The sequence below is a fragment of the Petaurus breviceps genome, unplaced genomic scaffold, assembly GCF_028583685.1.
Source record: "Petaurus breviceps papuanus isolate PSGF00001 unplaced genomic scaffold, PetGlider_PUasm1.0 90503, whole genome shotgun sequence".
Taxonomy (NCBI): domain Eukaryota; kingdom Metazoa; phylum Chordata; class Mammalia; order Diprotodontia; family Petauridae; genus Petaurus; species Petaurus breviceps.
Window position 1 is genome coordinate 1,762,948 of NW_027187265.1, and position 21,461 is coordinate 1,784,408.

At 41.5% G+C, this 21,461-nt stretch overlaps 1 protein-coding gene across 4 annotated transcripts in view; it reads left to right on the forward strand.

Moving 5' to 3' along the window:
• Nucleotides 1-21,461, forward strand: part of STK35 (serine/threonine kinase 35) — a 54,765-nt gene that overhangs the window by 19,115 nt on the left and 14,189 nt on the right. For 3 of the 4 annotated variants that reach the window (XM_069062709.1, XM_069062711.1, XM_069062713.1), the window contains exon 3: nt 2,027-2,776. In XM_069062709.1, coding sequence (XP_068918810.1) covers nt 2,027-2,739 — 713 coding nt within the window. In that variant the 3' untranslated portion in view covers nt 2,740-2,776. Of the gene's footprint in view, nt 1-2,026; nt 2,777-8,985; nt 17,071-21,461 lie in introns of those variants that run through there. The other variant, XM_069062710.1, reaches the window with a different exon arrangement.

The following is a 21,461-nucleotide window of genomic DNA, read 5'->3' on the forward strand; positions in this document are numbered from 1 at the left end:
GAGACAATAAGAGGTGAGGAACATTAGGTAGTAACAAGCAATGATTAGAAGAGAATATGTAAAAGAGAATATGATGGTGTGGGTGGGGGGGGGGGGGGGGGGGGGGGGGGGGGGAAGGGGGAATAGGGCAGTTCGTATTAAGAGGATTTAAACTCCAGTCCATCTGACTCCAGGGGTGGTGCTCTCTTTATTGAGCCACCTAGCTGCCCCAAGAGTTTTAAATACCAAACAGAGGAGTTCCGTATTTGACCCTAGAAGAATAAAAGTGACTGACTTGTATTTCGCTGACATGGTCAGGCTTGTGCTTTGGGGAAATCACTTTGGCATCTGTGTGAAGGAGAGATGGGAGAGGGGAGAGACTCCCAGGAGGGAAACAAGGAGACCGGTTAGGAAGTTCTCCCTTGTTACTGTTCTTTGAGATCACTGCTTGACTCCCTTTTCCATTCATTTTGTAGATGAGGAAATTGGGAATCATCAAAGAGAAGTGACTTGCCCAAGTCCTATGGCTAGTTAGAGGAAGAGCCAGGGCTGGAGTCCAGATCTTGGGGTTACTGTTCCAGTGCTCTTTGCACTATACTGCTATTGAATTGAGGCATGAGAAGGGATTTCAGTAGGTTAGGTATGCTTCATCCAAACTGCAGAAAGTATGAAGTTAATGGAACAGTGCTCGTTAGAATCATAAAAATGTATTTCTAGAGGGATCGTGATAGTCCCAGTTTATATGTGAAGAAACCTGAGGCCTAGAGAAGTGAGATGTCTTAGTTCAGTGAGTAATATGCCTGCCATTTTGATTCCAGATCTCTCCATACTTATCTCTCTCCTATAGGAAAACACAGTACTTAAAATAATAAAGTTTGATTTTTATAACAATAGGTTTAAGTTCACATCAAATCAAGAAAGGTTCATTCGCTACTGTTCTGTAGTAAAGCAGGGTGTGTGTGTGTGTGTGTGTATGTATGTGTTGACTCAACAAACATTTATTAAGGTCATATTTGTGGTCCCAAAGATGAAAAATGATACAGTCTTGCCCTAAAAAATTTAGCATAATTTTTTTTGAGGTGCAAGAGTTGGGGACAAGCTGAGGGGGGGAGATTGAAGATGTAAATAATAGGTATGATAATGACAATGATTAAACAAAGAAGATAGAGTACTTAAGATTGCAGGAAGGTAGTGGGGGGTGGGAAATAACTCAAAGAAACCTTCAAGGAAGAGGTTGGGCCTTAAAGCAGAAAGGTAGAGACATCTGCAAATGGAGATGAAGGTGAGGCTGTTCCAAACATGGGTCACAGAATAAGCAGAGGGTAAGACAAGAGCAAGGAATGGTCCAGTACAGAGATGTGGGACAGGTAGGTTGGAACAAGGTGATGAAGAATCTTAAATGGAGTTTAAATTTGATTAAGTAGGGAATGGGAGGCCAGCTGAACATTTAGAGTTGGAGAAGATCAGACACTAAGATTATATGTGACAGTGGAAAAAACACTGCACTTGGAGTCAGGAGACTTGGGTTGGGATTCCAGCTCCATCACTCCTTAGCTTTGTAACTCCATGCAGGGCCTTTCATCTCTCTGAACCTGTTACCTTATCTGCAAAAACAGGTATAATAATATTTGCACTCCCTGCCTTACAGGGGTGTGAGTTTGTAAACTTTAAAGCAGCATATATAAATGTGAGTTATTATTTGAGTGGCAGTGTAACTAATGTATGTGTGTGTGTGTGTGTGTGTATATGTATATACACACACACATTTATTATAGTCAGGATACCTGAATTCAAATACATCTCTGCTGCTCACTACCTGTGTGACTCTTTGGGTCATGTAGCTCTTTGGGCATTAGTTTTCCTGTCTATAAAATGAAGAAGTTGAACTACTTGATCTCAGGGGCCCATTCCAAAGATCTCTACAAAGTCTTTGGTGAGCCTGGGTATCTGTTGCTTTTCTCACCATAAGATTTTCAGTGCCATTGTCTGAGAGTCTGAGTTAGCCCATCTCACACAATTGAAGCTGTTTCCTGTCCTCTTCACACAGGTGAAAGGATTCTGGGTTATGCAGAGGAGCCCTGCTATCTCTGGTTTGTCATGGAGTTCTGTGAAGGGGGAGATCTGAATCAGTATGTGCTGTCCCGTCGGCCAGACCCAGCCACCAACCGAAGCTTCATGCTGCAGCTTACCAGTGCCATCGCCTTCCTGCACAAAAACCACATCGTGCACAGGGACCTCAAGCCCGACAACATCCTAATCACTGAGAGATCTGGGGTCCCTGTCCTTAAGGTTGCTGACTTTGGACTCAGCAAAGTCTGTGCTGGGCTGGCACCTCGAGGGAAAGAGGGTGGTCAGGACAACAAAAATGTGAATGTGAATAAATACTGGCTGTCCTCAGCCTGTGGCTCTGACTTCTACATGGCCCCTGAGGTTTGGGAGGGGCACTACACGGCCAAGGCGGACATCTTTGCCCTAGGCATTATTATTTGGGCCATGATAGAGCGGATCACGTTCATTGACTCCGAGACCAAGAAGGAACTGCTGGGGACCTATATCAAACAGGGGACAGAGATTGTACCCGTAGGGGAAGCGCTGCTAGAGAACCCAAAGATGGAGTTGCACATCCCCCAGAAACGCAGGACTTCCATGTCTGAGGGGATAAAGCAGCTCTTGAAAGATATGTTAGCTGCTAACCCACAAGACCGACCTGATGCCTTTGAGCTTGAAACAAGAATGGACCAAGTCACATGTGCTGCTTAAAATTCAGGGCAAAGCATCCCGGGCGTTTTATAACTGGGTGAGTATTTGGTTGGATCTGGGTTATTTTCTCCCCATAGAAGTCTGTGAAGAACCAGGGGGTATACTGAGAAACTTGGAGGCCACATTAGGAACTTAGAGCTGTAATGGAATGGAAGGAGCCCTGGATTTTCAATCATAAGACCTAGATTTGAATCCTGGTTCTGATAATAATAGCTGGATGACCTTGGGCAAATCACTTAATTTCTCTGTACCCCCATTTTCTCATCTCCAAAATGGGGGTGGTAATACTTGCTACCTCACAAGGCTTTTGGGAAGGTCAGAAAAGATAATGTGCATAAAAACTATTACCTACACTGAAAGGAGGAAATATATTAACATAGCTATTGCTTGTCATCTTTTATAGAGTCATAGACTTAGTCTCAAGGGAACTTAGACGTCATATGTGCTAATCCCTTAACTTTACAGATGACTGAATTATTTCCCCAAGAGAGGAAGTTACTTGCCCAAGGTGTGTTAGAGGTAGCACCCAGCAAAGTGAGGATTTGAACCCCAATCCCCCAACTCCAAATCAGTACTTTTACTACTGAGACCTACTACCACTTGGGCTGTTAATGATTTTTGTGAGCATAAATTGTGCTTACTTAGGATAAGGTATAGTAAGATATTTGCTGAGTATCTAGCATGGGTGGAATACCCAGACCGATGGCCATTCTTGATTGGCTGAAGGCATGGCAATGGATTTTAAAACAGATTGAAAGAGGGTTGTTCTTTCGTGCCGGTAGCTGGGCCAGTCGCAAAGCCGTCTCTGGATTTTGGAGAAGAAACAAACCCCATTTCCTGCTGGGAGTCAAGAAGGAGCAGGAGGTTTGTGGGCAACTCTTTTGATCTGAGAGATACAACAGAACCCACAAGAAGGTGGAGTGTAGTCTAGACCACAGAAACTCTAATCGGAGGATAATTAATTGTGATGAACCAACCAGAACTGCTTCTAGTCAAGTTACTGACCAGAGCACAATGGTTATTTTCCCATACTTAACTCTTAAAATATATTCTGATACAACACAACAAAAATTCATGAAGTATCTCTTGTGTAAAGGATATATTACTATTTTTAATCTGTGGAGAAGCCTTAGTGACAACCTGCAGCCATACCCCCTTGTCTGGGGGAGGAGCCCTTAAATGAAGTAAGCTAAGTTCTGGGATGGTATAGTCAGTAGCAATGAATAACTTAAGACTCCCATTCTCTAACTCTTTCCTTTTCTTCCCTCCTTTCCCAGCACTCTGCAAGAAGCCATTTATTAGCTAGGATACCAGAGCACCAGTCTCTTTGTTATGTTTTCAGCACAGTTATTTTACATACTGGATCATTGAGGAACTGCTTATCCTGCTACCTTTCTCAAGTTGAGTTTGGGATATGATGGAAACAAAAAGGCCAATTGGACTCCCTTATAGACCAGGACTCTTTCAGTTTCTCTCTTATCCTTTCCACCCTCTAGGGCCCATTTGAACTATTAAAGGTGCATCCACATAACCTGTAGGGCTGCCGTTGGAGTATCCAACCTAAGATGTGGGCTTAGAAACCAGCTCCCATGATACAGGGAAAGGAGCACTGGATTTACGAGGAGAGGGGCTGGGTTCAGATCTTGATTCTGCTATTTAATAGTTCTAAATAATTATATTTAAATAAATTAAATAAATAATTAGGCATGATATTTTCCCTCCTTAAACCTGAGTTTCCTCACCTGGAAAATGAAGTCATTTGACTAGATGATGGGTTGAGGTTCTTTTCCAGCTCTAAATCCCATGATCTTTTGTCCACATGGAGCTTCATAGTTAAATAGTGCTATTCACATCATTATGAGGGAAGTAATATATGTTAACCCTGTTTTACAGATTATGGAAGCTGAGGTCCAACCTTCTCACTTTCTAGATCAGGACATTCAGGCCCAGAGAGGTTAGGTGACTTCCCCATGGTCACATAGGGAGTAGGTGGCAGTGAGGATTCCAGTCTGGGTCCGAGGCCTCCCAAGTGCAGCTCTCATTCCACTGCCCTACTGAATTCTGGATGCAGGAGGGTGAAATTTTTTTTTTTTATTTTGTTCTTGGAGGCTTCTCTACCCAATCCATTGGTTTCTATTCCATAGTCTAGGATTCCCAAAGAGAATCTGGGTGATTTCATAGAGGAAATGAAATGACCTTGTATCTTGGCCTTAAAAGATGGGTAGGGTACAAGAGTTGAAGAGGGAGGGACAGTAAGGAGAATATTCCAAGCATTGGAGGTGGTACAAAGTTGAGAAAGCAAAGGTATGGGAATGGCATAATAGAGTTTGGCTAAGTCTTATAATAAATGAGAGGCAGGGGAAGGATGAAAAAGTAAGGTAAATAGGTTGGTAGCTCAGTCATTGTATGACTAAGGAATCTAAATTCCTAAGCCATAGGCAATAGGAAGCCATTAAAGTAATTTAAACAGTAGTTATGTGACCAGATTTATGCATAAGAAAGATGAGTTTAGCTATGTGTGTAGGAAGAGTTGAAGTGGGGGAATGTAAAGCTAAGGATACCTAATAGTGGAAAGGAGGGCCTGAAGTCTTAGTGGCAGTGAAATTAGGAGGGGATTGATTACGAAGCTATTACATAGATGTAGCTGAACATAGGTTCTAATCTTATACTTCAACACCAACATGATAAAAGGGGTCTACAGTGAATCCAGCTGGGAGGGATTTAAGATTACAGTTTGTCAGGAATACATAAGCTTGGTTATTATATTGGTATAGTTTGTTTAACTCAAGTAGGAACACCTTGATTTGATTCTGCTGCCCTTCCCCATCCCATTGAAACAAGAGCGGGCCTTGCTTCTGAGTTAGAGAATTGCCAAATCACTTTACCTTTAAGAACAAAAGCTCTAGTCTCAAACCACTCTGTTCCAAAACATCTATTTTTGCACATTACTCAATACTAAGCAGCAGAGCCCTTGCCTCAGCTACTGCAATTGCCTTGCTGTGTCTTGAGTCTAAATGTGAAACCAACTAGGCTGATGTTCTAGGTGTCACTGACTCCACAAGATAGAGAGAGGAGGGCTTGGGGGGCGGGGGGGGGGGGGGGAGGTACAGTCTGCATTCACAGCTGAGGCAGCTGTCTATAAACAAAACAGCGTAACTAGGGCCTCCTTGAGCCAAGGCCCTGGTGTGTGACGTGTCTGACTGAGCCCAAAGAGTTCCGAGCAGTCAAAGCCAAGTGCTGCTGTAAGTGTTAGGGAGACAGCAGCAGAGCAGACCCAGGTTGAAATGCTTGGGTCATAGGAACTGTAGATAGTTAGACCTAGGAGGAGCTGGACCTTGGCAGGCAGTCGAGACAAGAAGAAAAGGTCTGTGCATCTCCAGCCAGGGCAGAAGGGAAATGAGGTTAGACTTGAATGGTTTCCATTTAAAAGAGTGAGGCCACCACAAAAGGGAGTAGGGAACAGTGGGGAAAGTCCTAGAGTGGCAGTAAGGGGCCTTGGGGGCCAGGCCCTGCTACTGATTTGTTCAGTGGCTAGCAACAGCTGTTCTCAATTATATAATGCTTTACTTTTGCTGTTTTTATAGAGTACTTTACATATCCCTCATTTGATCTTCACAACTCTGAGGGACTGCAAAAATAATTGTAATTAATATTAGTAGTTGTAGTAAAACTCAGGCTTCTCAAGTACTTTAAGGATTACTAAATACTATGCTCAAACCATTCATGTAAGGTATGGCGTGAGAGAATTCTGCCCATTTCACAGATAAAGATCCAAGATAGAGGGGGATGTGGTTAGATGGAATGTGGCTTATCTAAAGTCATGAACTTAGGGTGAGAAGGGCTGGGTTAAATCTCCATTCTGGGTTAAGTCCAGCATTCTTCCCCCTGCACCACATCCCACTTTCTTCCTACTTTGCTCTTTTTACGCCTTCTCTTCTCTTGGCCTCACTTTTCTTATATGTAAAATAAAGGATGTTAGACTTGATGGTTATGTATTATCCAGTAATAAAATTCTGTCATTCTGAGATCCTCCCAATAGCCTTATGAAGTCAGGTGTTAGCCCCATTTTAAATGTGGTGAACTGAAGGCTGAGTGAGATTGAGACTTGTCTCAATGTGAGACAAATGTGAGACTATCACAGCAAGATAGTGATGACATTGGGACTGAACCCCCAGCTTCTCATTCCAGTTCAGTGCTCACTCCACTATGCCATAACTATCTAAGACATCATGTTCTTCTGTTACTCAGTTTCCTTATCAGTAAAAGTAAACCTGAGTGGAACAGGTGGTCTGTAGTTACTTCCAGCTCAGCCTGGGGTTCTAGGATGGCTTCTGCCTCTCTTATACATTGTGCCCTCAAGTCTTCTCCTGTGGTTTATAATCCTAACAGTCAACAAGTTCATTAACTGAAAGCATAAGAAACATGCAGCCCTTTTATGAATTGATGCTGCTAAGCCACAGTTAGCAGGTCTTGTTCTTTGTTCTTGTATTTCCTGTGGTCCTGATGGATTTCACCAAACATAGGACCAGCTGCAGTCACTGTGAGAGTGCAGGTCAGGTAAGCAGTGTGTGTGTGTGTGCATCGAGAGGAAAGGGAGGCTTTCTGGCTTGATCTCCAAACGCTGCTTTAAATGCACTGAGCCATCAGTTCAACTTGTTTACCTGGGCAGATTCTCTCTCCCTTCCCCCCACGCCCAGAATGGCCTCCTAGCTCTTCTTCTGGCTGGTAGAAGCCCTCACCTTTAGTTCAGGTCATCTCTACTGCCTCAGATTTCTCTTAACACTTTTGCTGGGCCTCTCCTCTGCACTTAATCACATTCTGCTTTATAGCATACTCATCTGTTCTACTCTTAGATTACAAAGTTCCCAAAGGAAAAGGCACATGTCTAATTTTATCTTTATATCCCAGATGAATGCCACACCCAGAGTCTGCACATAGTAGGCATTTAATTGAATTGCAAATAGGAACAGGTTATTATTAAGTGTATAATTTGTGAAGAGAGGTACATTGATCCACCTTCAATATATTTATGAATTTCAAACCCATTAGTAATGTAACTGACAAGTAGCAAAGTAGACTGGTTTGTATTTTAAGCCCCTTTAAATTGTTTTGTGTCTGCTCTCTGTATAATAAGAGATTTACAGGGCAGCTAAGTAATGCAGTGGACAGAGAACTGGGCTTGGAATCAGGAAGACTCATCTTCCTGAGTTCAAATATGGCCTCAGACACTTAGTAGCTGTGTGACCCTGGGCAAGTCATTTAATCATGTTTGCCTCAGTTTCCTCATCTGTCAAATGAAGTGGAGATAGAAGTGGCAAACCACTCCAGGATCTTTTCCAAGGAAATCGCAAAAGGGGTCATGAAGGGTGGACACAACTGAACGACAAAAATACAAATTTACAATAGTTACAACTAAATGGTATCTGTAGCTCTCACTGATCAACAGACTTGAAACCCCTTTATTTTAAATTTTTTTTTTTGAAAATCTTGTTTTTATATCTTCATTTCTAAATAAATCCCTTCCCAGTGAGCCATCCTTTCTAACAAAGAATAAAAGAGGGGGAAAAAAGCACTTTACCAAAACCAACTGACTCATCATTTGTGTCTGATAGTGTATATGCAGAACTCCATACCCATAGTCCTCCACTTCTGTAAAGATTGGAGGCAGCAGCATGGTACAGTGGACAGATTGCTAGATGTGGAGTCAAAGGTCCTTTTTCCAAGTTCTGGCTATTACTTGCTATTTGTATCAACTTGAGCAAGTTGTTGGATATTGCTTGATCTCAGCCATAAGGTATGAGGTTGTATTAGTTGACCTTCAGAGGTCCCTTCTAGCTCTAGTTCAGTGCCATGGGCTGCCTCGTGAGGTGCTGAGCTTCCTTGCTGGAAGTATTCAGAGGCTGTGCTGGCCACTTAGGGAGCAAAGTAAAGGAGCCAATTCTGCAGGGTGATCATTTGTACTAGATCATATGGTTCTTGAATCTATGATTATTTTTGCCTGTGATCGATTGAAAGTGGCTTCCTTTCCTCCCTTACACATTTGGGCAGTTATAGGTATGGGGATATTACATATACTGTTAGATTTGGTTGCTGTATTAATTAGTTTTGCTGAACTGCTTTTATATTCCTTCTTTTAAAAAAATCATATATGAGATGCCTTGCTGGGTAGGTAAAGGGGAGAAATATATTTGGAAATGAAGGTGATATCAACAGTACTAATAAAGTTCTTTTCTTTTTTTTCTTAAGTGCTAATGAACCATGAAAATAGACAAAAGGGAAGAGATGTGTATACCCCATGATAGAAGACTGATCCAAGACAGCTCCAAGATTCTTTGCATTAATGAATTACTGTAATAACAGAGTACACCTTTTGTAAGCTTCAGGGGAAGTGAGAAGGGAGGGCAAAAAATTAATAACACATTTACATCATTTTGGTTTACAAAGTTCTTTCTTCATAGCATCCCTGTGAGGCGGAATAGAATAAGTATTACCATTCCCTGTCTTATAGATGAAGAAACAGATCCCTCAGGTTATGTCATACCCAAGGTTCTCTTAATGAATGTGGACCTTTTTCGTCCTGGAAAATGAGATAGCAATAAATTCTCCCTTAAAGCATTAGGTGCCATTGTACATGCCAGAATCTTGGAGCCCTTTTCCTTTCTAGGGTAAGAATGTTATTTTCAGAGGCCCTGCCTGGCATCAGGGAGCTCCCAAGTGGCCTGTGTTTGGCCTCTACCGTTGCCATCTGTGATCACTCGTGCTGTGCTAATGTGATGCTGCTGAGTTATGTAACAGGAGCAGTGCCCTCTGGGGAAAATCCACACTGTGCTGCTCTATGGAATAGTAAACGCAGGACAATCAAAAGCAGGAGGGGACAGTCCTGCCCTGCAGCTATTTACTTAAAACTCCAGCTGCCTCTTCATATTTTCTCCTGAGCACACCGTGTGTTATAATGGAAAGAACTCAGACCCAGTCTGGACACCAGGGTTCAAGTTCTTTCCAGCCTCTCACTAATTGTGGGATCTGGGGCAAATCTCTTTTCTTCTCTTGGCCTCTGTTTGTTCCTGTGTAAAATTAGGGGTTATATGGTCTCCAAGGTCCCTTCCTGTTCTTAAGACAGATCCTTATGATTAGATGAGCATAAATAATAAGGTTACTTCCAGCTCTGGTGTTCAGTGTTCTGTAATTTGCACCCTTTGCTCCATATAACCTAGGTATTATTTTTTTTAAGGTAAACTAAGAGTGTGGGAGGGAAGAAATAGATAAAAAGTATTGCGTCCTCTTGCCTCCTCAGTCAGCTGTCCTTCCTTCCTGGCATTCTTTGCTCACCTCTTATTTTTTTCTACCATTTTGCCTAAAGATTTAAAGTATGAAACTCTAACAGCAGTCTAGCAGCAGTTTATACATTGGGGTAGTTGACCCCAAAGTACCAGAGTCCCTTTTGCATTTAAATCATTAAGTTGCACACGTGAGACCAGCCCTTAACCACATAGCAGTTATAGGGTTTGGAGATTGTTCTTTTTTTTTTTTTTAAAGCAATTGGGGTTAAGTAACTCGCTCAAGGTTACACGGCCAGTTATTTCTGGGTGTAGTGCTAAGTATCTGAGCCCAGATTCGATCCCAGTTCATCCCGACTCTGGAGCCGGTGATCTTACTCACTGAGCCACCTGGCTGCCCCATGGAGATTGTTCTTGAAAATGCTTGTTGGATTGGATTCTTATAGTGGATCATGGGCACCAGCAGATCATAGAATCCTAGATGTCAGTACTGAAAAGGGACCATCTAATCTAACCCCTCTCTCCAGAGGCCTAAAGAAGGGATGTGTGGAGAGTTTTTTCCCACAGTGACAACAAAAAGCTAGAGCATGGTGTAATGTAATGCCAAGGAAAGGCAACTTCCCAGGTTCAAAATACCAGCATAGGTGCTCTCTATTTTATTCAGTAACAAACCCAGAACAGAGAAGATCAAAACATGACATCATTCAAAATACAGCATTTACTAAGTGTGATTAAATAATCTCCAAGGCCTACCCCACCCCAGGACTTTCCAATCATTCAATCAATTACAAAGTCTCTGTTCCAAATACTTCTCCACCCCTAGGCTATACCTTAATTAAGTCCACCACAAAGCCCCTCTTCTCAAATGGAGATTAGTTTCCAAACATAAGTAAAATACATTCATTTGCTCAACCATAGAACACAAAAAGGTCAAAAGTTCCCCACCCCTGGATCACAATTGAATCTACCCCAGAGTTACATCAAGTTTAAACACAGCACTTAATACCCAAATGGAGGTCTTTTCTTCATCTTGACACGAGGCAAGTTCTCAGCAATCTTAGTTCCTGGAGAGACAAGGCTTAGCAAGGCCATAAGATACATTGCCAGTCCCTTCATGAATTTATCCTCTGTCTGTAGAACAGCCCTAGAACCCCTGAACACATTAGCAAAGCCCTCTCCCAGGATTTCTGTAAACATACAACAAGAAAATCCTTCTTCAGGGCTTCTGAACCAACAGAAAGGCTCCCAGACCCCTGCAACAACAGCACTGTCCTTCACCAGTGGACAGTATTCATTCTGTCTGCCGGACAGTCTCCAGACCCCTGCAACAACAGTACTGTCCCTCACCAGTGGACAGTATTCACTCTCTGTCTGCAGGACAGTCTCAGGCCTTCTTAACCAAATGCCAGGTTCCAGGACTTCTTCAACAGGACAGTCTTTCACCAGTGGACAAATCTGGCAAAATAACATCAAAACAGACAGACAAAGTACCAGCAAAACAGCCATGTCTCCTCAGTCCTTGGCAGCTCAGGGGGCAGGTCTCAAAAGTCCAGGGCAATTTAAAGCGGCCACCAGCAATTCTCTTAGTCTCTCCACGAGGTGCAGCTACCAAAAAAGATCTTCCGCCTCTCTCTTGTCTCTCCAAATCTACGTCACCAGCTCCTCCCAGTTCAGGACTTTCTTTTCACATCAACAAGCCCATCCCACAGGTGGGATTAACAAACTCTGGGTTTTAATACAATCAATTTGAAAACCAAGCCAATACAGGGGAATCTTTAATTGCCATTACTATCACACATGGGTATTTCTAGGTTCCCCATTAAGTGTTCTCTCTGCACTATATCTGACTCCCTCACCTGCTGTATGCATGTTGAGCTCAGGGCTCTTGGTCAGTGAAAGTTCCTCATGATGATGCATTCAGGTCCCAGTGATAAAGAATTTGAGAGATCCTATATTTCAAGCATCTTTCTCTACTTACTCACAGGTTCTCTTTCAGCCCCCTGGTGGTTTATTTGGTAGCATTACATAACCAAAAGAAGCGGGTCTTTCATCATTTCTAGCATTCAGTCAAGGCAAGTCTTAAAACTGCCAACGACGTTTAAAATAAATCAATACTATAAACTACTGTGATGAATTTCCCAACTTTAAAGGAATTTCCATTTCAGTTAGAGGTGCCAGGGGAAAGCTATAACTCAACTAGCATTATACAAAGGTCAGATTTTCTATTTTGCTTCTTTGGAAGAGAAAGTGTTATCCAGACTGACAAGAGCTGAGAACAGGCCACCCAAAAGCTACAAGCCACAGAGAAAGATAGAGAAGTTTCTTTTAAGATCTCTTTTATGATATTGTTCAATATAAGTTGATTGAAGTTCATTTAATAACCATATATGAAGTGTCTACTGTGTGCTACTCAATGAAATGCTTCTGCAGATCTCTAATCTCATTCTTTCATTGGGTCTAGATTACAACTTCTCCATGCCTTCTCACTCTATAACAGTATTAGCCATGTCCTGCCATAATCCTCCATAGGGTAACCCCCCAGTGTGACAGGGGCCTACCTTTAGACCATAGGGTTATCCATAGCTCTAGAACTGAAAGAGACCTTAGATGTCCTATTCCTCTCGAACTCTTGCCATTTCATGAATAACTATGGACCTACCACCCAACCCACCTCCTTCTACATATTTCCAGTGACAATCATTAACCTACTTCTGCTTGCTTCTTTGTTGGTAATGTGTAACAGTATTTGTACCCACCATGCACCTTTCCATTGCCCTGTGGGTAAGCCAGAACTTCAGTTCTTCAAAATTTGTGGTAAATCATGATAGTAAGCCATTCAGCATCACCAGAAGAATGTTTATGATTAAATATTTCATTAAATATCAATATACTTGATGCTTTTCTATAACATTTTACAAAGAGCTTTTCTCATTACAATCTGGTATATTAGATAGTACAAGTATTAGCTCCATTTCATAGATCAGAAACTGAGGGTCAAAGAGATGTTAACTGACTTGGACAAGGTCACATACAGTAAGTTACAAAGCCTTCTGACCACTTTAAGCACCGAACTACACAGTCGCTGACCTCAGGAAGCTCACAGTATAGCCATGGGGATACAAAACATACGATAAATATACAGTAACCATAAAGCAGAATAGAAGATGGTAATATCATAATGCACACACAAGGTTAATAGAACTGAGAGGGAAAAGACTGGGGGGGGGGGTGGCGAGAGGTAGAAAGGAAGAGAATCAGGAGTGCCTTCCAGGAGGAGATAGAATAGGATCTGAGCTTTGTCATAAATTGAATTTCAACTGAGAAAAGGTTACATTCTGAATATAGGAAATGAATCAAACAAAATTAAGGAGTCAGAAAACTGATTGTGTTTATGAAAAATGGCTAGTTACCCAATTTTGCCAAAGCAAAGTATCTGTGGTGGGAAGTTCTGTGAGATAAGGTGAACTGTTGTTTAAATGGTACCTCTGAATTCCAAAATCCTTCAGCATCATTATATGTGTGTTTGAGGTAGGGACAATGGCTTTGCAAGAGTGTCTCAGGCTTTTTGATATCCATTTTTCTGGACAAATGAGAAGTCAGGAATGGGTTGATTTTTGCCTCACTTTTTATCTCTTTAATTCGTTTGGAAAATGGTAAATCAAACTGTCCTCCAATCATTTCTGCATTTGCATCTAGATGTTCTTAACATGCCCAAGACATGTCCTAGGAAGCAAGTCCAAGACTGCAAATGGGTGTGTAGGACTTTCAGATTTTGGCAGATTATATCAACATCTTAGCAGAAAAATCCAACCTTGCACAAGGCAGAGAAAGAACTAGTGGTCACAAGTGAAGAATTCTTTGTTGTTAGTAACCAGTTGGGATGACTGGTTCTGATGAGCCAAGGTTAATGTGGGGCAGGCAGCAATCCCAAATGTAGAGGACTGAATAAGCCACACCCCAAACTAGCAGCTAGTTGGCTTTTTTCCCCCCTTCAGGGACTAGAATTACTCTCTGAACTGAAATTAGGAAATAAAATTTACTTTGAAAATAAACTGAAATTTAGATGTGGCTACTACTAGTACATCTCAAAAATACTCCGTTCACCTGAAAATCGTAGGCATGTTTTGTGAGCTATGGTTTCCTCATCTGTATAAAGGGATTGAAAATTGGACTAGATGATATTGAAAGAAGGGTCCCTTCTGACTCTGTAGTCAGGATCCTGTGATGTGACCTGACAGCTTGGCACCCATGCTGTTGTTGGGTTTGAATAACTTGATCAGGGCTAGAAAAACTGGAGTTAGGGAGTCTTGTCTAAAGCTTCTCAAGGGCTTTTCTGTCAAATTTATCAGGAACTCTTGGGAGTAACTCCCTGCCTTTGTCAATGCCTAGAGAAAGGGAAGTGGGTTAGCTGAATTTACTCAGTGTTAGCGGCAGAACCAGGCTCCCCAGATTTCTAGCTTACAGCTTTTTCCACTGCACCAAGCCCTTGACCAGCCACTGCTTACAGCCGTCCAACTTTGTCCAACCCTGTGATTCAGTCTTAGTCTAGCTCTATGGCCCTCTGCTTTGTAACATGAAACCTTCCCAGGCCAGGCTGGTCTGTTTACTACCCCTGCTTTCTGCTTCCTCCTCAAGTAGACTACTTAACATTTATTCTTCAAGGCCAGGTTACAACCCACTTCCCTTCACCTCCCTTAGGAAACCTTTTCAAGCTAGAGCCCAGGGCTTCTGACTCCCAATCCAGGTCGGGTAAGTCATACTTAATAGTGGCCCTTTCTCCTTGTTATTTTCTCCCTTGGTACATTAGCCATCACCAAAGTCTGCAAAACAGGTGTGTTTGCCTATGATGAGGCAGCATATGGTCGGTCCTTGGGGGCACTAAAGCCTTCTCTCTTGCCTCTAGTGCATCTAAAGAGGATGGGGGGGGGGGAGAAATAATTTGACTTTTCTCTGCAGATGCCTGCCCCTGGCCCTGGGGAGACTTATTTTCTGTGTAGTAATAGTACTTTTAAGATTCTCTGGTGAAAGGAGCTGAAATAATACCAGGATCTTCAATTATGAACTCTTGAGTCCAATCAGTTCTTACTTTGTGAGGGAAGGGAAGCTTGTGGTGAAGAGGCCTAGGAGGAGAGCCAGAACTAGCACCAAGTTCAAGGGGTGGGGGTGAGGGGAGGCTCCTTCTTTAGCTGTCGCTCCTGTACCTTCTTAAATAACCTCCATGATGGAAGGCAACAGAATACTAAAATTACAGACTGTTAGAGCTGGAAGGAATTTCCAGAGATCAGATATTATTAGGACTATCCGAACTAAAAGGGTTCAGTGCTTTCAAAGATATAGAACTTTTCAGTTTATAAAGCAGTTTAGATGCATTTGATCTAACGGCCTTGTGACATAGGTACAAGTTTGACTCATCTCTTATTTCAAATTAGGAATCTGTTACCCAGAAAAGAGGAAATGACATCCCAAGCTAATAAGGAAGAGATTCAAGGTTTGAACCCAGGTTTCTTGACTCCCAGCTCATTAATTCATTATTCTTTCTGCCATAATAGGTCTTCTGGGATGAAAGTCAGTCCTCAACTCATAAATCCCCACTTTAGTCTCTTTATTCTGTAGTGCTAAGTTCAGGTCAGCATTATATATCTCTATGCTTCCTTGTGGCCAGCCATCCCTCTTCACCCCTTTAGATAGAGTCCAGTCTGAGTTTTCGTACTTGAGTGTTTACTGTCACTATTCTTTGTAAACAGTTTGCCTTTAAATGATAGATGATCATGTTGGCATTTGCATGTGCACTCTGCTATAAATTTGTCTTTTAAGAGTATGTCATCCTTCTTATAAGGGGGGGAGGAAGCCGAAAATGAGCATGTGGTGTCCTGTCACATGGACAGGGCTTGGGGAGCAGGCTCTGGTTCTGTCAGAATGTTACTTCTGTCATTCATCTTTGATACCCTTATATAATAAGTTGGAGCCATGATTGCCTGCTGTTAAAAAAAATCGCCTTAAGAGCCACTTTTATTGCAATTTGTGGGATACTATTTATAATTCATGCCAGCCAGAGAAATAGGGTAGAAGATGGTAGGCCTGCATGTAAGAGGGGCACTAGCAAATCCTCAACCTATTTGTCTTTATGCTCTTAATGGCCATAATTTGAGAATATCAGAGCTGATTGGGACCCAAAAACATAGAACATTAGAATATAGATGTCAGAGTCATCATTGGAGATAGCCTGTCTGGTCAGCTTTTGTTCATTTCTAAAGGGGGGAAATGATCCCCAAAGATAGGAATTGACATATTCAGGGTCACTCAACTTATCAAAGACCAAGGCAGTAGTAGAACCCAGCTCTTAACTAATTTTTTTTCAATAAACAGAACTCTATTTTCTCTTTCTTAGCCATCCATCTCTCACCTCTAGTTGAAAAAGAAAAAAAAAACCAGAACCTTATAACATCTGCATAGTCAAGCAAGACAAATTCTTGCCATGGCCAAATTAGTTATATCCAATATAAATTGTATACACCTCGAGTCCTTTGGAATCAGGGTTAGTCATTATGTTGATCAGAGTTCTTAAGTCTTTCAAAATTGTGTCTTTACAGTGTGGCTGTATAAACTGTTGTCCTGATTCTGCTCACTTTATATCAGTTCTTCCCATGTTTCTCAAAACCATCCCCTTCATAATTTCTTATAGCACAGTAATATTCTGTTACATTCATATGCCAGTAATGAGCACCTCCTTATTTCTTTGCCACCACAAAGAAAAAAAAACTATAAATAATTTTTGTACATATGGGCTCTTTTCCTCTTTCTTTCATCACTTTGGAGTATAAACTTGGTAGTAGTATCATTGGATCAGAGGGTTTAGTAATTTTGATGGGGGTGTGCTTCCAAACTGCTTTTCAGATTGGCTACATCAGTGCACAGCTCCAACACCAGTTCTTGAATGAAACTTTTCCCATAAACCCTCCAACATTTTCCTTTTTTATCAGCTTTGTCAGTCTGATGAGTATTGTTTTAATTTGCATTTCTCTGCTTAAATTTTTAATTAGTTCCATATATATCTTGGAAATGAGCCCTTTATCAGAGAAACTTAGTGCGGAGATTTCCCCCCCCCCCCAAGTTACATACTTTCCTTCTAATTTTAACTACATTGGTTTTGTGTATAAAAAAATTATAATTGTTCATCATACCTTCTGTGATCATCTTCCATCCTTGTATAGTCATTTTTTTCTTCCCCTGATCTTAGAGGAAAGTTTTCTGTCCTTCACCTAGAATTTGCAGAGGTGTTTGTGTGTGTCTGATATTTGTGAAGCAGCATGGTTTTGTAGAAAGAGTACACTGTGTTTGAATTTGGAAGACCTGGATTTAAAATCTACTTTTGTCGCTTAGGATTTGGAACAGATCATTTTGCTTTTGGATCTCAGTTTTCCTCATCTGTAAAAAGGACATAATAACGCTTAATGTTCTGAAGGATTTTGTAAGGGTCAGGGTAGAAACGTGTAAGAAGTGCAGTGTGAATGTGGGTTAGTATACTGGCAGTACATTTCCACTCTATTTTCTAGGGATTGTTTGAAGATTTGAGCTCGAATCTTAGCACTGTGCCTTAGTACTTCTATCATTTTGGGCAAGTCACTTCTTCTAAGTCTCAGTTTTTTAGTCTGTAAAGTCAGGGGTTTGGATTAGATAACTGACCTTCAGGGTCCCTTTCAGCCCTAAATTCTTTGTAAGTTAAAGTCAGTCAGTTCTCCTGATAGCATCAGATTCCCTTGATAGTTCACTAGATCCAATTTTGAAGAAACCAAGGGACAAAACAGGAAACATCCCCTGGTACAGGTCAGTTTCTGACATCAGTAGACGCTAGCAGAACACCTGCTATGTATAAACTAAAAGCTGTAGGTGTGAAAGTACCATGAAGACAAATTTTAGCTAGGCAGTGGTGGTAGAGAGAGATGCCAGACTTGAAGTGAGGAAAACCTAAATTAAAATCCTACATGAGATACTCTAGTAGCTTTGTGTTAACCTGGTCGAGTCATTTGCCTCATCTGTAAATGAGGAATAATAAAAGCACTTACTTCAGGGTTGTTATAAAGAACAAATGAGATAAAATATATTAACTGGCAAACCTTTGAAAGCACTATATAAATGTTTTCTGCTATTTACTGTTATTGTTGTTTTATGTCAATATAAGGGAAAACTTAATACTCTTCAGCAATTGAGTTTTTTCTGTGGATAGTGAATTTGTTATGATGGAGGGGTGGGTATTCAAGCAGGAGTTGGGTGCTCACCTGGAAGGATGATAATAGAGGGGAATTCATGTTTCACATAAGGCATAGACTAGATGATTTCAAAGATTCCTGCCAACTCCTGGTAATACAAAATTAAGACATAGTCTCTGGCATTGCCTTCAGTAGACAAAACAAGACATAAAGAATAAAAGACAATACAGTGAAATATGCCTTTTGTACAGCCAAGATCATAGGAGATCAGAGAAGGAAAAGATTCTTGAAGACTGTAGAAGTAGATGAGGACTTCCTGGAGGAGGAGGTATTTTGAGTTAGACCTTGAAGGGGGAAGAAGGCATTTCTAACAAGAGTGTAAACAAAGGCACAAAAGAAAGAATGCCTGGGATCAGAGAAACCAGTTTAGCTGGAGTAGGGACTTACATGTAGGGGAGTTATAAGGAATTGGTATATGTTAGTAGATTGGAGCTAGATTGTGAAGGGTTTTGAATGCCATGCTAGGAAATTCAGACTTGGTCCATTGAAACAGTGTGGTGTAGTGGAAATGGGTACTGCACTTTGAGTCAAGAGTGTTTGACTTGGATTTCAGCATGGCACTAGCTATGTGACTAAGGAAAAGTTATTTGGCCCCCTTTTGCAGATGAGGAAATTGAGGATCAGAGAGATTAATTAGTAGCATACAACTGTAATGTAAGGCCAAGGAAATGCAACTTCCCAAGGTTCAAAATACCAGCATAGGTGCTCTCCATTTTATTCAGTGACCAACCAAGAACAGAGAAGATCAAAACATGACATCATTCAAAATACAGCATTTACTAAGTGTGATTAAATAATCTCCAAGTACTACCCCACCCCAGGACCTTCCAATCATTCAATCAATTACAAAGTCCCAGTTCTAAATACTACTCCACCCCTAGGCTGTACCTTCATTTAGTCCACCACAAAGCCCCTCTTCTCAAATGGAGATTAGTCTCCAAACATAAGTAAAGTACCTTCATTTGTTCAATCTCAGAGCACAAAAAGGTCAAAAGTTCCCCACCCCTGGATCACAATTGAATCTACCCCAGAGTTAATCAAGTTTAAGCACAGCACTTAATACCCAAATGGAGGTCTTTTCTTCATCTTGACTTGAGGCAAGTTCTCAGCAATCTTAGTTCCTGGGGAGACCAGGCTTAGCAAGGCCACAAGATACATTGCCAGTCCCTTCATTAATTCATCCTCTGTAGAACAGTCCTAGAACCCCTGAAAACATTAGCAAAACCCTCTCCCAGGATTTCTGTAAACGAACAACAAGAAAATCCTTCTTCAGGGCTTCTGAACCAATAGAAAGGTTCCCAGACCCCTGCAACAACAGCACTGTCCTTCACCAGTGGACAGTATTCACTCTGTCTGCAGGACAGTCTCCAGACCCCTGCAACAACAGCACTGTCTTTCACCAGTGGACAGTATTCACCCTCTGTCTGCAGGACAGTCTCAGGAGCTCTTAGCCAACAGCCAGGTTCCAGGACTTCTTCAACAAAAGGACTGTCTTTCACCAGTGGACAAATCTGGCAAAACAACATCAAAACAAAGTACCAGCAAAACAGCCATGTCTCCTCAGTCCTTGGCAGCTCAGGGGGCAGGTCCAGGGCGATTCAGAGTGGCCCCCAGCAATTCTCTCAGTCTCCCTCTGCCTCCACAAGGTGCTGCTTCCAAAAAGTTCTTCTGCCTCTCTCTTGTCTCTCCAAATCTACCACCAGCTCCTCCCAGTTCAGGACTCTCTTTTCACATCAACAAGTCTATCCCACAGGTGGGATTAACAAGCTCTGCGTCTTAACACAATCAGTTTGAAAACCAAGCCAATACAGGGGAATCTTTAATTGCCATTACTATCACAACAACCTAGCTCACAGTTAACATGGAAAGTACTTGAAGGTTTTATCAAGCAATATAGATAGGTGTATATGAATATAGTTAACAGTTTTTGAGCAGATGGAGCAGCATATGCAAAGATGTGTTTTAGGAAAATTAATCTTATTCAATAGAGTTCGTTGTCAGGATCCATTTTTCTAACAGAAACCTAGAACTAGATAGATCTTCTGGCACCCTTTCTCTCCCCCCACCCCCAGCTTTGTCCCTGGGCCTCCACAGAGCTGGTCCTAATGAGTGTCCCAGGTCTCCTACTGATCAGATCCACTATGCGTTCTCCAATGAATGGAGATAGGTTTGTAGAGCAGAGTATGGCAACCTAGGGTAAGATCCTGGACCAGACAGGACAAAGGAGGTGAAAGGCAAACTTCCAATGGGGGTAGGAGAAGGTGCAGTGAACCATTTCTCACCCCAGAATTCTTGAAATAAGAAATGAAACTGAGTGGGGTGAAGTGATGGTGATTGAAGATTGAAAGTTCCATATTAACATGAGAACAATGTGGAGGGAGAGGGAAGTGTCATGGAAATGGCCCCTTAATATAATGAAAGCAACATGGACTTTAAAATTTGCTATATAAGTTTACAGTCACTGCCCTCGTGAAGCTGAGATGTGATGAGACAAATCCAGGTTAACTATCACACAATAAAAGATTTCACAATAGAATACTTACTTAAGTAATGTTTAAGAAGAAAGTGGCATTATTGGCCAGATCATTAGGGAAGGCTTCACAAAGGTGGTGCCATTTAGTTTCATTTACTCCAGTTCCTATAGTTTGGTCATTATCCAAATCACATGATTTTGGAAAGTTCTGGTTTCATAGTTGGTACTTTTATTGATGATGCTTGATAATTTTTTCTTCTGGCATTTCTATCCCTATATCTCTTCATACCTAATGTATCCATTATGTTAGTGCTCTTGTTTTGCCCACTTTTTTCTTGGCATTTCTCTGTCCAAGAGTTGGCATTTGAGTCAGGCTTTAAAGGATGAATAGGAATTAACAGGGGAACACTTCCCCTCTCTGCACTCAGTTTCCTTCTCTGTAAATGGAAGATGATCATATACTTGCAATGTCCCCCTCATAGAACTAATGTGAAGATCAAAGGAGATTTTTGTCTATGAAAGATTATGTAAATGTTTGTTGTTGAGGGGCACTGGAGTATGCTGAGCTTAGTTAGAAGGCCTCAGTTTAAGTCCTGTCTCCATTGAATACCAACTTAATAACTGTGGGCAAGCTATTTTCCTTGTTTGGTGTCTTGTGAGGAGGGGGCTTTTCAAACTGTAAATTGCTCTATCAGTGTGAACTGT